Genomic DNA, 17,447 nt, shown 5'->3' on the forward strand with positions numbered 1-17,447 from the left:
CTTTCAAATGAAATTTGCTCCCTACATTGATCTTAAGATGTAATGTCCACACTGTGACACACCACTTATTCAGTTTTGGTGAGGAGTGATTTCTTCAAAACAGATACATGGGTATCACATATCTTTACATGTGCACTGATTCGCAAGAGAGGAAGAGGGGTTGAGTGAATGGAGGCAAGCTGCCTTCCTGACATACCTGGGTACAGTCCTGTAATACATCAAGAGTCTGGCTAACTCTGTACTGGGCACCTGTTGGTTCTGCCACAAGGAACTATTGGTAAAGATGAACACGACTGGACGCTCCTCCGTATCTCGACTCCCTGAAAAAGCAAAATTATAATTAAACTTAAAACCAAAATATATTCATTTTAATTTATACATTTACATTAGAATACTGTAATATACTAATTTGTAGAAAGAAAATAGGGCCTCACAAAACAAATGCACGTTTTAAAGGCTAGAGAAATAAGAAAGATTCTATATGCAGTAAATCTAAAATAATCTGTTTATTCATTTATTAATATACCATATTAAAATTATGATATATTGTATGCAAATGATGTGACAAATGTTCACTCATTATAAATATAGTTCTCACAGAGCAAATCAGGTGCTATCCATTCTAGGGAGGAGATAGATCTTTCCTGACAAAATCATGCTTTACTTTATACAATCTGACAGTAAAACATGAAATTGTTGACATGATTCATACAACTATGTTCAAATTGCTATCATTTTCGAAGGTTGAACTTCCGAAAAAATTGGACTGACTCACAAAATACCATGAATATAAGCATTAGAAATAAAAGTATTGCTCACTGAATCAGTTAAAAAAAAAACAATGAAAAAAATCTTTCTTGTAAAAGAAACTACAAAAATTCTTTCTCTCTCTTTCTTTCTCCGTCAGTCATGCCTCAGTGTAAGGTTAAATAGTTTTTCTAGGTCACCTATGAGCAATAAAAATCAACATGACTGTTGCGCATAATCTTTTTTGAATAAAATACACTAAGTTGTTTATCTTATCTTGTGTACATAATTCAGAAGACATTTTATTCTAAATATCAACAAAGAACAAGATCAAAGGACAATAATTAGGTAAATATTGACATAGCAGTCCAGCGGACAGTGTTATGTTCAATGACCCCGTAGTTCCTGGACAAGTCCTTTTATATTCCTATCAGTACATGTTGATGTTTTTTATCCCCCCTTTCTTTTCAAGGCAAGCAAACTGTACAAGACAATCTGGCATTACGTGAGACATGTTGACTAAAGGGGTTCCTGCATGATCCCAAAATGTCTTAACGTTGCCAAAAAATTTTAATCTAAATAAATCAATTAAATTGATATCGATGGATTACTTGATTTGAAAAGATAATCGTATGCATAGACTTTATGGCTGATAACGGTGAAACAATGTATACAGGTTTCTAAAGATAGAAGTCTGTACTATAGAAGGTCAGTTCATTGACAAGGAGATGCAGTGCATTCGTAGGACATTACGTAACCGGGATCCTCTTACAAATGTTTTCTTGACTAGAGCCAGGCATTTTGAATAAGCCAAAATTTAATACATGAAAAAACTGCGAAAGTAATTATAGCTCAGATCTGATATAATGCTCTAGCTATGCTCTCCTTTCTTGATTTTAAATTTTCCTATTCTGCATATTCCTATTCTGCAAATTACGTAAAGGACAGTAAAGCAAAGTGAGAAAGTGCTATGTTGACAGTTATGACATAAGTTTTGGTTGCTTATTTTGGAGAGTACCTGATATATATGGTGATGGTGCCTGTTTAAATCCCAATTTTGTCATATTTTTTGATAAATTTTCTGCTAAGTCTTCAAGAGGTAATGGGAGATTTGAAACTCTGCAATCTTGATAATGTAGCACTTAAGCAAAAAGAATAATGTCACAAATTGTTTTTATCTATTTTTCCATTGAATCAGACATGTCTTTGTTTAATCTGTTTTCTTTCCAAAGAGGAAGAAAACATGCTTGCTGTGAACTACAGCCAGCAATTTAGCAGTTACAACTTTCCATTAATACAAGACTTCTCTGACACAGCTCCATATAATCTTGTCACCGTCTGCCAGACTTCCCTTAAAATTAATCAAGACCTAGTGCTTCATCCAGAGGATAAAAGGAGACACACAATTTTCTACCTCAGCTGCCTCAATCAGCTAGAGGGAGACAGAAACCTCAGGGTGACCCCCCTGTATCCTGGATTGACCCTACGTGACCCCCCTGTATCCTCAATTGACCCTCCAAAGTCATGTGACCTATGGAGGAGTCAAGCAGACCTCTAGCTGTATCCCAGACCACCCTGTGCTATGACATATGGTTGACATGCACTGATTTCTGGAGTGCATACAAACCTGTTACAGCTGATAACCTTGGTGTATTGTATAATGTGGTTTACACTAATGGGTGTGTATTTAGAGTCCTGCTGTGTTATGAACTCCACCTTCATACTATTAAACCAGGAACAGGCTACATCTAATTCTGATACACTGTGCTTAGTATGAGTTCAACTGTAAATTAAATGAAGATTAACACCTGTACCCTACCTCCTTTAAAAAAAAAAAAAATCTTAACAGTCATGAATTCATCAATTAAGAGCATTCATTTGAGTAAAATTAACAGTAAAGAAAAATCTGCTATGAAAATGAATTTAATAAAAATAGCCTTTGACTGAGTAAATAAGGATATCAGAAATGATATTAATAGGCATATGGTCTAAATAAAGAAAATATTCAATTTTAAACAAAAACAGAGTCACAATCATCAAACAAAGTGTCAAAAATCTCCCTCAATTCTCTAATAATTTCATCCAATTTAGAATTCTCCAATAGTTAATACCTTGAGTTGGGTAATATTTGACATCTGGACAGTACAAATGCCAATATCAGTGGGTCAAAAGCTCTACTGTCAATACCCAGCCCCGCTAGAGCCAGCAGGGCTTTGTTTACCCTCTATATTGTTCTGTCCATTGTAACAAATATTTGTGATATTGAGAAATTCTTTACAATTATTAGCTATCATTACCAAGATAATTTCATGGAGTACAACATATTTGTACAACTTGTGGCAAAGTATTTATCTTCTCAATATTTACTTCTGTCTTTAAATGGTGTTGTCAATATATATTTACGTTACTTTACATTTATGAAGAAACGATATTGCTTCAACAATTTCTTAATTCCTTTACACATATTCTGTTCTAATATTTGGTGACCAAAGAGTGAACTCTGAACCAATGAACCCTAACCATGAAGTTCACCGAACAGCCAACAAAAAGTCAAGTCACATTTTTATGTAAAATTCTGTCATTTGTGGAGCTTGGAACAAATTGAAAATCCTTTTGATAGAAGGCTTTAGAAATTCAAATTGAGTAAACTATGAAATCACTGTTTAATGTTTGCAAACTTGTCCTCAAGGGAATTAACTTCAATTCAATTATTCTGTTTAGTACAGTCAATGTTAACTAATGACACCACAGCAGTACACAGTTGAATTACCTGTTTTAAAATAAATACTGTCAAGCAGGAGTTTGAGTGGTCAAAGGGTACATTTTTTTCACATGAATTTACTAAGTCTGAATTTTGATGTACGCAAAGAATAATCTTCACTTTTTCCTAACTCATAAAAATCCCCATAACTGAAATTCCAAACAGTAAATTACCTATAGATCCCCATCACTAGAATCCCAAAAGATACTACAATTACTTTAGACTCCCATCACTGAAATCCCTAACAGTTAATTACTTATAGATCCTGGAATTACTAGAACCCCAACAGTAACATGTAACTGCATTGGAATCCCAAACCTTGCTTTCTCTAGAATGTAGGCACATAATCAAATGTGAGTTTCTAGCAATGTTACCACACCCTTCTAGTAAAATTATCTATGTGTGTAGTGAGAGAAAATAAGCAAAAATTCATCATTGTAAATAAAAATAAATATCCAGGATCAGAATAAGTGTCAACTGTGTATAACACCATGTCTCTATTGACAGCCAATACTGCCACAGCTAAAGGAAGTGAGATTCATCCCCAAAAATTATACATCTAAATCTTCAATCAATCAAATCTGTCAATAAAAGGATCAACACATTATTTTCTCACATCTCTCATTCATAACTAGCAGTGTGATCCTGCCCAGTCAGAACTAGCCATCTGTTTTGTTAATTTTATACTTGTTGTCGACATGTATAATCCCTTATTTCTTTTGCATGTGGACCAATCATGGGTTAATAATTCCAGAAGGCAAAACAAAACACCTATCTGATCAGAATTTCTATTTTCAAATGCATCTATTGTTATCTGACTACTGCTTGATAATGCACAAAACTTGTAATTGTGCAAAACATCAAATTTTTTTAACTTTCATTTACATTTGATATTTGTCCTTATATAGTGTGTATATACATGTATCAATGGGTTGTAAAAGCATATAGCATCCTGATCAATTCGAGTGATGACGTATTGTCAAAGTCCTGAACATGTTCTATAGACGGCTGTGCATGTAAATGAAAGTGTTGATTAAGGAATGTGTCATTAATATTAAGGAAAGGGTTCATTCAGTGTAATGTAAGAGACTCCAGAAATACATACTGCTTGTCAAATCAAATCGTACCACAGATTTACTACAGTGTATGTGAACGCAGAATTTGCCAAAGTCATTTAAAAAACATTAAAAAGATTTAAACTACAGAATCCCTTTATCTTAATTAATTGTTCAACTTGACACCTGAACGATATTCAGATGTCAAAATTAACAATTTCATCATCAACATTAACATTTTTCTACTTCCGTAAATGTGAATCCTTACTGCCTTACCTGGAAGAACTGCTATTCCTGAATTAAGAAGTTTATAATCCACATCCATTATAGTTTTAGGGGCATCTAAATTTCGATGTTTGTAGAATCCTGGACTTCTAGGGCTATTTGGCCTTTGCCCTCCTCCTGGCCCCGGGCCTGAGGTGGCCCCACCACCATTGGAATTCATCCCTGATAAGCCCTCTGAAATAACATGAAAAACTTGATGAAATAGGAACATTGCAAAAATGCATATGTTTCATATGTACAACCTCTCTTTGGCTACGAAAAGAGTAAGAAGGTGGTATGTGAAAAAAATGCCGAAATGACAACAGCATGAGATGTTTGGAGATGTATGTGAATGTTTTCCACGTTTGATACATTGGAAAGGCTCCATACAATTGTAAATTGTCGGACCTCCTTGATATAAAACACCAGTTTGAAATACCTGACACCTATAATCAAATGCCTCCATCAAGACAACTTCTCAAGAGAAAAAAATTTAAGAAAAAAGAAAATTAGGATAATATATCAAATCTATTGTCTAGACTGACCATTGGAAGAAATGGGATTTCTTATCTGTAAATTAAGTATAGAGTTATGAGGCATATATCTTACTAGTTATAAAAAACATACCTGTAGTGTTAATTTATCCTGTCTGACCAATGACACAAGCTAACAAGTGCACATCTTATCTGATCAATCTATCCTGTTAGACTGCACACTGTTTAAAACTACTCATTACAACATGCACTGGTATTGTCATTCACTAATGCTGTTCAGTGTTTGGTACATTACGTCTACATAAGCAAAGTTTTTCACCAATGTCACATAGCTCAAAGACGGGGATGTAATATGTAAATTCAGGTCCCCTTGTGTATAAACACTGATATCGCACTGCTCTGCCTAACTGCAGGTATATTGTGACCAAAGTTTAAGTCTTTAGTTAAATAAAGACGTGACTCATCATAACAAAGAATACCGCCAAATTTCGATTTTTTTCCCACCTTACCTGTGAAAGCACCTCAGAAATTGTTCCCATTTAGTCACTAAGAGTCTCATTCAATAATTCCAATCTTAACCATAGATCTGTGCTATATAGGTGGTATTTTAAAAGGGTTAAAATGTTTAACATGAGTAAATTGTTTTAAATCTTTGTTAACATTCATTGATTTCTTCCTAATATAAACTCTACTTTTAAGAAAATCTTTTTCCTTTGTCTCTGGTACCTCTGCTCATAAAACCACCTTAGTAAAATGATTTCATGATTTTATACAGTGTGTTTTGCAGGTAAATGCTAGATGAGTTATTTTTTTTATTTAACCTCTCTCTTTTTCATTTAGCCAGAGGTAGAAAGGAAAATTCTCCTGTTGTCAAGGTTATTCACACCTCAGTTTTTGTATGATAGGCTTATTTTTTCTGAATGAAAGAACAGTGCTTTATTTGCATAAAATTGCCTGCCATTCATGAGATCATGATATTCGAAATATCATGCTCAACTACAAAATCTTAATAGCTACCTGTATTTACTTGGATTGTTTGAATTAGATATTGTAACCACCACTGATCATTATATCTATCCAACTTAGCTAAATTTTTCCTAATTGCTTACCATTAAGGGCATCTGTTTCCTGGTGATGAATTTCTAAAGCATTAAACAAATCCAATTTTGAACTACAGAACTGCTCATATTTTGTTAGTATATCCACAAATCTGAGATGGTTTTTAATAATATCCTGAACTATTTGTGGGTATTCATCTATGTTCTCTTTCACAATAGCATTAGAGAGCGGCTCATTCTCACCGGTTGGGGAATTTTGAATGGGTTTCATTAAGCCTTCTTTCTCCGTTTCTTGGTCACTTTGAACATTGACTAATTTTCCCTGGTCCACATTTTTACCCTGTCCTAATTTTCTGAAAACAGACGATTCTGACCTTTCAGGCTCGTATTCATTTTCTGGATAAATGTCATTGTTAACGTTCCCATGTTCACAATTAGATTCATCTTCATTGAAGTTCCCTTTGTCACATTGTGATTCAATCATAGAAGTTTTCGAGGATAATGTTCCCGTATTTTCATTTGGAGGAGACCTCCCATCCTCCATGATTATAGTCCTGTCCCACTGTATGTCACGGCCACTGGAACAGTCACGAGACGACAAATTCTCAGTATTAACTCTGACATCTGCCTCAGTACTGCACAACTTGTCATCAGCAACACTACCATCAGCATTCACAACCAAACCCTCGATCTTGTTAGTACTATTTCCCTGGCTTTGATCAGTAGGGGCATTGTTCTCATTACTACTCACATTTTTTCTCTGTGACTTTTCTGCTGAATTGCAATAACCACCACATGTATCATTCATAGTAGAGTTACCTCCCATGATGAGCTCTTCGGCAGGTTTTTTCCCCAATACTAACACTGAGGGTGAGTCCTGTTTATTTGGAGTATTGTCTGCATCTGAGACACTCTGGCTAGAGATATTTTCTATGGTAGGATCTGAGTCAGAACTAGCAGATGTTTTTGCATGTCCTTGTGTCTTATCCTGAGCAGATGTAGTGTCAAAGTCAAAATCACTGTCAAAATCGCTAACCTCTGACCCTGTGTTTGAAAGGTCATCAGGGTTTAAGTAATCATACATGTCCTCATGACACACTTGACAATTTTCAGGAACCTCCCCACTCATCTCAGATCCAGTACTGAACAGGTTCCCATTATTTCCCGCAGACTTATCCTCTACGCCATGTGACATCCCAAGATCCTCAGACTCAATATCACTCACATCCGAGTCTGTGAATGGAAAATGCTCAGAATTCCTAGCACTGTGATATTCAGTCGGAGATGACAAGTTAGACTCTGTATAATCCCTGGTGTCCACATAATTTTCCAGCGAGGAGCTCGGACTTACCCTTCTCGATACCTTGTCTATATCAGTCCCTTTGATCGCTGTTAGTTCACTTTCAACCTGTTGTATATCCCTTTCTTCAACCTCGTTGATTTCAAAGTCAGCTATGATATTTCCCATGGTGAATATCTATCTACTTTGCAGAAAATTGCCAAATGATGAATAGTATATAACTATAATTGAGACATTAGTCAATACTCCGGTAATTTGTTTTTTGCACAAATAACAGCTTCTCCTATTTCCTCCACAACAAAATACAGGATCAAAATATACTGAGAATCCTTGACATTATCTGTTACAACAAAAGATGATGTTCCTACAGGACAGTAGGTATTTCTGTCATAACACAGCAAGCTATAATATATCTCCTCACTTGACATCTGCATGATCTAGGCACTACAAGTTGCTGAATAATTCAGTGTGATTTAACCCCTTTCCAACTGTAAGATGGCAATTGCATGCACAATTAAGAAACAATCCAATTGACTTTTTCTTGGAACAAATGCAGCATCTCTACCTCATCATGATGTAACATGTGGGAAAATATGAAACACAGGAGCCATATTCTTCATATTCCGTCACGCTATTTCACGTAGAGTCATTACATGTAAAGTCCTCTCTCCTTTAGTATTCGCCAGTGTTTTTTTTTTTTTTTACATGCACACAACTGTCAGGTCAGAGTATCACATTCTCAGCCCCTGTTTACACTGTCTCCCTGAACTGAAATCTATGACCACAACCCCTGTGTATGTAAAACGTCAGCCAGATAGTTTTTTTTCTCTCCTGTCCATTACTCTCAATTCAGTGGTCAGATGACATCCCATTTGACCTGAGTTAAAAATCTTCTGTCTCTCTATTAAAAATGAGATGGTATACTCCTGATGTGAGAATGATAGTCAAGGTAGGGTAATGACCAAGCTCCACAGAACCTCTCCTAAATAAACACCCTATCTATCATAGATAATGGTGTAGCTAGTCCTCTTATGTAATATGAAATTGATGTCATTTAGAAATGATTCAGTACAATAGAATCATAATAACGGCAGGGGAATATTCCACCATTAAAAGCTGGCCTCAGGGAAAAATGGCCACATGAAGAAAAGAACACATCCTCTTTTAAAAAAATATGCATATAATTGTTTCCTGGCATTAAAAATCTAAGCTGCTGCAAATTGCAGAGAAATCTGCACAATTATTGGATCTGCAAACTGTTCCTCTGCAATTTTCCACTCTTCTGAATGCATTAATTAATATTGCATGAAATCCATTATGGTCACTGACACGGATGTATTATATTGCCTTGATTAAGTACTGGGCATCTCTTGTCTCTCTCTCTTGGTGGTGTGGACAGTGGAAGGGAACACCCCTTGATTTTATCCTCATAGAGTCTATATATAACCTACAGGAGACAGGCCGGAATCAATACGAGACTGAATCAATAGTCACATTGTGATGCTGCAGGGGTGGTAACTCAACGCTGTACACCAAGCAATGACGGAAACCATGCTCTGAATAATCTTTGCGACCAGGATAAGGGGATAAAATACTAATGGGATTATCTTGTGTGTTAATTGGCAATGTCTTGATGGGATATGGAACAGTACCAGTTATTTGTCTCAATTTGGTTTAAAGTTTATAAATACATTAAAAAAGAACAATGAAATTTTTGTAACTAAAGCTGTAGTTTAATCTGACCTCAAGGGCAACGGGGGGTGCCACCAATTCACATTTTTCTACGAGTTTAAATAATTACATTTCAAGTGCATAGATTAAGAGTAAATCTTTTAAAAGCAAGATGTCAAAAAACCTAATTCATGCTTATTTTCCAAAAAGAAAAAATGTAATAGGGACATCCACCTAAGATTATGTTATACTGAATTAATCTCTCCAAAAGTGCAGACTTAGTGCATAGGCAAACTTTTAATTCCATACCTGACAACACATTTTTCACAAGGTACAATTCAGCAGTACAGACAATATTTGACAGAGCAATCCTCAAACCATTTGACAGGCTAAGTCCAGCACATTGTCCAAAGACAGGAACAACGTTCTTGTTCTGACAGTATCAAACAATTTGTAATTCTGATACTTCAGGGGACAATGCTTTTGCTTAATCCAAGATTTGCCATCTTGATAAGACTAGATAATGGGCCTGATGGTATAACAAAGGAAAAACCTTTTGTTGGGATATTAAAACAGTTTGGGTAACAGTGAATCAACTTGAATTTCACAAGAGCAGTCTTTATTTTCTTTTATCTTCCTACTTGATCAAAATATGGCATTGCGATTGAAAAGGTAGATTATATAAAAATGAAATACCTGTGTTTCCTGAAGTATAATTAATTTGATAACAAACTATTTGACTTCCTCCTGTCTCAATATTTAACATACTGTTTCTTCATCATGTTCATACTGTCAAACTTTCTTTGAAGAATTAAGAAACCTAATTTTTTTAAATAAAGAAATATTTTTTTAAGATTGAAATGAGTATACATGTATATATCAATTCTTAAAAATTATATGTCTTGAAGGACCAATTTCTAGTTGTGGTCAAAAACACCACACAAGCATTAAATCCCAATGGTTTTAATAACAACCTATCCCTTCCTAGTGCAGACAATATACTGTAAACCAACTTTTATTCGCGTGCGAGAATTTTTCGCGAAGTTCGCGAGAACCTTGTAATCGCGAATATTTCTCGCCGAGAACCAGTCCTTAAGTCTATGTGTCTAAGAATAACAGATTAAAAAAAAAATTGATCGCGAAAATTAATCGTCGCAAAGTAGTTTACTACTGGTAAATCGCGAAATAAAGTCGTCGCGAATAAAAGTTGGTTTACAGTAATTGTCTCTTTCTTGACATAGCAGACATAAACCAACAGTGTGACCTTTCACGTTTCACATTCTACACAGGGGGTGTCCAATCAAACAGAACTATGGCCATAAGACATTGTCATCATGTACCTCTAATTGAAAGTTAATGAGAATCTTATTGATTTTACACAGATATTTTATGTACCTGAAGATGACACCCTTGGGTCAAATACTAAACACACCTGTTGACTTACTCTACATGTACCAGGTATAAATTGCAATTACCCTGGTAATACTGATATTTATAGATGATTGCCGAGTAATTATTTGACAAAACCAGGAGTCAATCAGACAAAGCAACAAATGGAAGGTGATAATGATATATTCATGTATACATGGATACTCTTCGCTTTGGTAGGTCTATCATTCCTAAGCCTCCTGCCGTGGTCACTGACTAAAAATGTGTCCTCAGCAGACTCTTATGATGTAATGTACACAATCAGCTGGTGTGTCTGGGTGTTTTAACACTAAAATCCACGACTACCAAACAGAAGTACCTAGCTACTGGGTCACAAGGTCCTACAGAAACTGACAGTTTCACAAGGCAGGGGGTAAGTTTTCCTAAGTAAAGGCAACACTTGCCACCTACCATCACATACCAACCATAGAACTTGTCATTGTTAGGAAATATTTCTCCCCTACTCATGCATATGCTTTCTTCCAATTATTGACAGTTTAGACATGCTTTTAACCTGTTTAAAATCCTTAAGCAACTTAATATTTAGTGAATAGTGTTCTTTTATTATGTAGATTTACTGGCATTCAACTTACCTCATTCTCAAGTTGCATACAGATACAAAAGGAAGTCTTACACAGAATTATGTACATACCTGTGAGACAGAGGTAATTTGGGCGACTTCCGTTCCACATCCCTGCCTGGTTTTTCAGTAAGTCTTCAATCATGCGATTTCTCTTACAGTCCTGGCAGCCTTGAGTTGTCTCATCCCACTTTAGGTGTTGCACACTGCCTTCAAACAGTACTAAACACCTCTGCAACATATGCCCCAGCTCTTCATCTGAACAAGAACTAGTCCTATTTAAAATTTCCATTGCAAAAAATCTGTCAATATCCCTGTCAGAGATTACTTGTTCTTTAATTCCAGAAGGTGTACTGTAACATACGTTGAGGCAAGGTTCATTGGAATTCAACACGGAAACATACACATAGAAATCACCTACATTTAGAGAGTGTTCGGATAGTTTTCTTAGGTGGATCACAATGTTTTCGTTAAAACATACTGGCCACAAGTCATGATTTCCACAGTTACACCATTCTTCATCCTATAAAAAGAAACCAAATTATCTCAATATTAAAATGTCATTGTAATCTTTGACATAAAAAGTTTTACTTCAAAGCCATACATCACTGATATGAAAACATGACATTATCAAAGCACAAAGCTTTTGACTTAAACCACCCAATAATTTTAGAAAGTATAAAATCCATCTCTGCTTAAGTCAACATTTGTACCCAATTTTCCACTGTTTATCCTAGACTTACTGAAATTCAAAAGATCTGAGAAAATATTACAGAACACTTAAATGAATGCTGCAACAGCCAAAAGCATACTAAGGGCCAGATATCCTTTTAAATTCCTGATGAATGAGTTTCGTATCATAATGTCAACAGCAAAGAAAATTGATGCATCTGTTATTGCATGGGATATCATTCTGAAACCTTGAGGTAAACAATTAGCTTAGCTGGACAGGTGAAACATTGGAACAGAGAAGTAATCTTGTCAATAGCTGGTATGCATCATAAAATTCCAAACCTATCTGCACAGTCAAATAAAATTATATCAAACCTCTGGAAACAAATAGTTATATTTCTCGGAACTTGTATATCCTACTGATATCTCACTAATTTCCTCAAAAAACAAAATGTGACTGTTATAGACAGATGTACACTATGACATGTCTGATATAAACATGCTATACTTTATTTTCAAAATACTCATCAGGTGAAACTGGTTCTCACTTAAAAAAAGTTTTCTACTTTTAAAAGTACACAAAACAAGAGGCCCACGGGCCTTATAGGTCACCTGAGTATCATGTAACAACTTTCCAGCGATTGTATTTGGTTCGTGTTTTAAGCCAAAAGCCATGAAATTCACAAATTTTGAAAGAGGCACCATTGCTTATCAAAGGGCAGATTTCAAAGCATTAATTTATTTTTATCAAACCTGGTACCCCTGACCCAGCAGCCTTGAAATTATCTATTTTGAAAGAGGCCCCTTTCTTCATTATAAAGCCAGCATTAGTTTTTAGCCGGGCTTATTTCTCAAAGAGCAATTACTGGCTTATGTGATCCTGTTCAAGGCAGGATGTTGACCCCATAGTCGCCATTTTAAAGTTACGTGCAAAAATATAGTTCTTACTCTCAACTGCTTTTGAGATAATACAAACGCTAAATAAAGCAACAAAAATAAAACGAAGTTTTATCTATATAAAATAAACATTAGTAGTAATGACTTTGAAAACTTCATAAGTCAAAGAACATAGTTCATTAGCGTAAGGATTTTTGATAATCAGTGTTTATTTTACACATACGAGGTAAAGGAGGAGAGGGAAACAGACTGGTCTGTTTGTTTACATTCAGCTGCGGTACCAGATTAATTCTGATTCTGACAAAATCGGACCGTGGTATTAGGATTGCAAAACTTACTGTCAGTGTCTTATCATTTATATTGATAGTTTTAAGATATTTTTTTCATCAGAATATAAAAGTGATTCATGTAAGAAATCCATTCTACTCTGTAAATGAGCCCGGCTCTCTGTACTTCTGAGTACTTTGATTATGTTTAGGTTTAGTTATGAACATGAGAATAAAAATGTTCCGAAGGAGAAGGAAATAAAATATTTTTTTTTTGATAAATCAATTATTAACATTTCTACATTCTTTTTTATGCTTTCCTACTAGGCTCCTTACCACTGGACACATAATGCTTACAAATAGGAAAGTAGAACATTTAATTGCTTATTTCATCATCTGCCAGTTTGGGCCAGTTATATAAATTTTGTGATGTTGATCAAAGTATATTTTAAAAAATCAATTCTTTAAAAGTCTTTCAATATATCTTCATTTTTTAATATGTGTTAGGTGAATGTGTAGACATTGTTCTAAAATTTACTTGATGCCTAAAATTATAATTCCTATCATAAAACAGACAGGGAGTATTGGGAAGTAGAGTCAACATTTTTTCAATTAAGTGTAAAATAATTTTTCTGGCTGATACAAATGATACTACATGCCTGTATATATTTGTATATTCTTGCCTTTTAATAGTTGATTTTTTTTTTAATTTCTTCAGGTTATTATTTCTTCCTCAAATGGACTTCACTTCTCCCATAGTTTTATTCATTATATCTGATGCATAAGCAACCCTTTTCTGAAGAATGATGCTTAGACTGTAAGCTATAACAGAGACCTAAACAATGTCCCTGGCAATATGCAATAGCTACCACGGGCAGTTTAAAACATGGGGGAGGGAAAAAAAAATTACAGTTACTTTTGAAACGAATACATAATTATCTCACCAGCATGTCATTGTGCAACAAAGTCGTCAGCATTTTATTTGTCCTTTGAACGGGGGAAACGTTTTGAATGGCACTCTTATCGATGAATTTTACACTAAACCAAGCTATCTAGATCTAGCTTTATTTACCCGCTGTTTCAGAAAACCGGAAGTGCGAGTTCGTAAATTTGATATCTCGATCCCGACTCAAATTTGACATCGGAAAGAAAAAAAATTTTATTTTTTTCTCTGAAAATTCAAAATCTTGAGCGGAGGGTTTGTAAAACTGAATATAGAATAAATCCTGGCCTTCAATATGTAATTAGATCATTAGCATATTAACCAGGAGCAAAGGATAAGATGTTCAAAGAATTCATGCATTTCACTATATAATCATTAGAGCCCCACCCTAAAACAAGAACCCCTGACCCTGGGGCCATATAATTCTCAATTTTGGTAGAGGCACTCTTGCTCATCATAGCTATGTACTTAGTTAGTTTATTTAATACCCAGGAGCAGAGAAGAAGATTTTCAAAGATTTCATGTATTTTCACTATATAACCAATAGAGCCCCGCCCTAACACCAGAACACCTGACCCTGGGTTCATAAAATTCACAATTTTGGTAGAGGCACTCTTGCTCATCATAACTATGTACTTAGTTGGTTTATTTAATACCCAGGAGCAGAGAAGAAGATTTTCAAAGAAATAATGCATTTTCACTACCTACTTATTTAGCCCCGCCCTAGCACTAGAACCCCTGACCCCAGGGCCATGAATTTCACAATTTTGGTAGAGGACTCATTGCTGATTACAATCATCCACACAGTTTGACTGCTTGATGTCCAGGAGTAAAGAAGAAGATTTTTGAAGATTGCATTAATTTTAGTGGTTTTGGCTCCACCCCTCAGGCCCCAGGGGGGTAGGGATCATGAAATTCACAATCACCCATAGATGCTTTGTATTGGTTAGTGGTTGCAGAGAAGAAGCTGAAAATGTTCAAATGTTAACGCACGACGAACGACGACAGACGAAAACGGATAGCAATAGGTCACCTGAGTTTACTCAGGTGACCTAAAAAGCAAATCGGTTTATAATCAAAGCAATCTAAAAAGTATGTTTATTCTGGAAGATTATTATCAAAAGGACCGTGATATAATTTATTCAGTAATAATCCAAAAGTTTATAAATGATTTAATGTAATCACAAAGTTATTACTTATATCTAGATTTAGGCTTCCAAATACCGATACACAATTTCTCATGTGAAAAAAAGAATTTCAATACACATGGTCAATATTTTCTCCATAATCAAATCTCCTTAAGGATAAAAACAATCAAAGTACTTTATTACGATTAAAACCAGGATAATCTAGATCCAATTTGTGAAAAGCTGCAAAATGGTTATGTCATCAAATATGAATGAAAAAAAAATCCTGTAAAACATATGTACATGTACATGTATGTTTAAAAACATTAAAAAAAAAACATCTATCAAAATTCCTGTACACCAGCATTGAATAAGAGCACAATAATTATGTTAATTCCAAAATCATCAAGCATATCCATCCATTATCCATCAATTCAAAAGAAGACTTTTCACTTGCTAACTCCAAAAAGAAGTTATCTCAATAAAAATATGGTTTATTATACAGTTTATCTACCACAGGTACAAATCTATTCACTGAGAATGAATTCAAAAAGGATCTTATGAATTGCAAGTCCATCTGAAGAATGTCAAAAATATGCTCACAATGCCACCCTGTCCATAGAGGCACTCCTATCAATATAATCCATCTGACCATGTCCAGTTCATACTGGGAATAGAAATTTGGAACTTATTACCTAATCTTACAAGTCGACCTACTGGCCCAAACAAAACACACACTTTTGTCCCTATATATACTTTCTTTACTTGCCAGGTATGTTCTAATCTTAACTGTGCAGTCACACTCGGTAGGAAAATCTTTCTTGGACCACCTATGTGTACAATTTTCCTAATCCTATGAAAGATCTTTACACAAGAGAGAAAGTAAACTGTTTGGTCACCAAACCCCTACATAAGTGCTAGCTAATTATGTGTGACTGGTTAAAAACAAAGAAACAAGAGATGAGAAGTGATAGATGGGTGTGGCCGATTGTTCTCAGGGTCTTTGTGTGTCCAAGCATTGTTTGTAGTCAGAAGTGAAAGTTGGGTGTTTCCTATACAAGACATTTTATCTAGATATATGATGATAATGTACACTCATTATTAAAGCCTAAAAAAAGTTTGCAAAGAAATAACAAAGAACATATACCCTGGTAGTGTATGCACATTATCTGATACTAGTGCCATATAACTTTTTTAGGGTTTTTTTTAAATTAAAGGCATATTTAAGTTTCCTTTTTTCTTATGCAGAAAAAAAGAAGGGTTAAGGTCTGTGACTTATAAGTTAAAATTTAAGCAAATAGACAATGTGCCAAATTTAATTCAAAATTAAGGTTTTTTGATTTTAAGCTTAAATCTGGGGAAAACAACTTACTTCACATTCCCTGTGTCTTCTGTAAAACTATATTAGAAACAAAACATGTCAAATGGATAACTGTGTTACTTTGTTGGTTAATTTTAAGCCACATTTATCATGCTACCTGTTGAACCAGATAAAAAGCCATTTCCAAATGTTTATGTACACTTCACATAGGTCATAACCTTTACCCAAAATTAAACACATTTCTTATAGTTCAGATAATTGCTACAATTCATGACGATTAGAATGCACAAAGCTTTAAAAAGCTTCAAAACTCACTTACAAAGTAAGATTGAAGTTACAAGTGCTAATATTACCAAAGAACAAGAAAGATCCATTCAAGCTATTGACAAAAGCAGTTTTTCTGTAATGGTGTAATGGGGTGACCCTATTAAAAACCTGAGAAAAGAGGTTTGCCCTCGAAAATACCTTTGAAGTCATATATAAACTTGGCGTACCTGTGCAGGTATGACAGGCCCCTTTCATATCTCTAACAACATTTACAGAGGAAGCCCTGAGTAAAACAAGACAGGGAAAGTGAACATTTATAGATGTCCCAATACACAATATTCCCAGGGCAGAAAGTGAAATAAACCTGTACACAGTTATATATCATAATGTAAAACTGTATCTATCGATCTCCAACATATCCCTAAGTAAGTTGTTTCTAATTATTCTTTACTTACAATAATCAAATACAGCGCCTTAATAGTAAAGCCCATCAATAGAGAGTTGTACATATTAAACAATTTGTACAACCAATAATTAATACAGCACCTTGTAATGTTAATATGACAGTGATTTAGACTGATAATATCAATCTTTAT

The 17,447-nt window shown here is 34.8% G+C and overlaps 1 protein-coding gene across 7 annotated transcripts in view; it reads right to left on the reverse strand.

Moving 5' to 3' along the window:
* The window catches only part of LOC134236082 (pleckstrin homology domain-containing family G member 4B-like), a 43,761-nt gene that overhangs the window by 14,606 nt on the left and 11,708 nt on the right, over nt 1-17,447 (reverse strand). For 3 of the 7 annotated variants that reach the window (XM_062718261.1, XM_062718262.1, XM_062718264.1), the window contains 3 exons: nt 11,431-11,881; nt 4,840-5,022; nt 197-320 (listed from right to left, as the gene is read on the reverse strand). In XM_062718261.1, coding sequence (XP_062574245.1) covers nt 197-320; nt 4,840-5,022; nt 11,431-11,881 — 758 coding nt within the window. Of the gene's footprint in view, nt 1-196; nt 321-4,839; nt 5,023-5,450; nt 5,641-6,430; nt 7,981-11,430; nt 11,882-15,866; nt 16,157-17,447 lie in introns of those variants that run through there. The other 4 variants (XM_062718263.1, XM_062718260.1, XM_062718265.1 and 1 more) reach the window with 4 other exon arrangements.

The sequence above is a fragment of the Saccostrea cucullata genome, unplaced genomic scaffold, assembly GCF_032062105.1.
Source record: "Saccostrea cucullata isolate Sc308-1 unplaced genomic scaffold, CSIRO_AGI_Scuc_v1 ctg525, whole genome shotgun sequence".
NCBI lineage: Eukaryota > Metazoa > Mollusca > Bivalvia > Ostreida > Ostreidae > Saccostrea > Saccostrea cuccullata.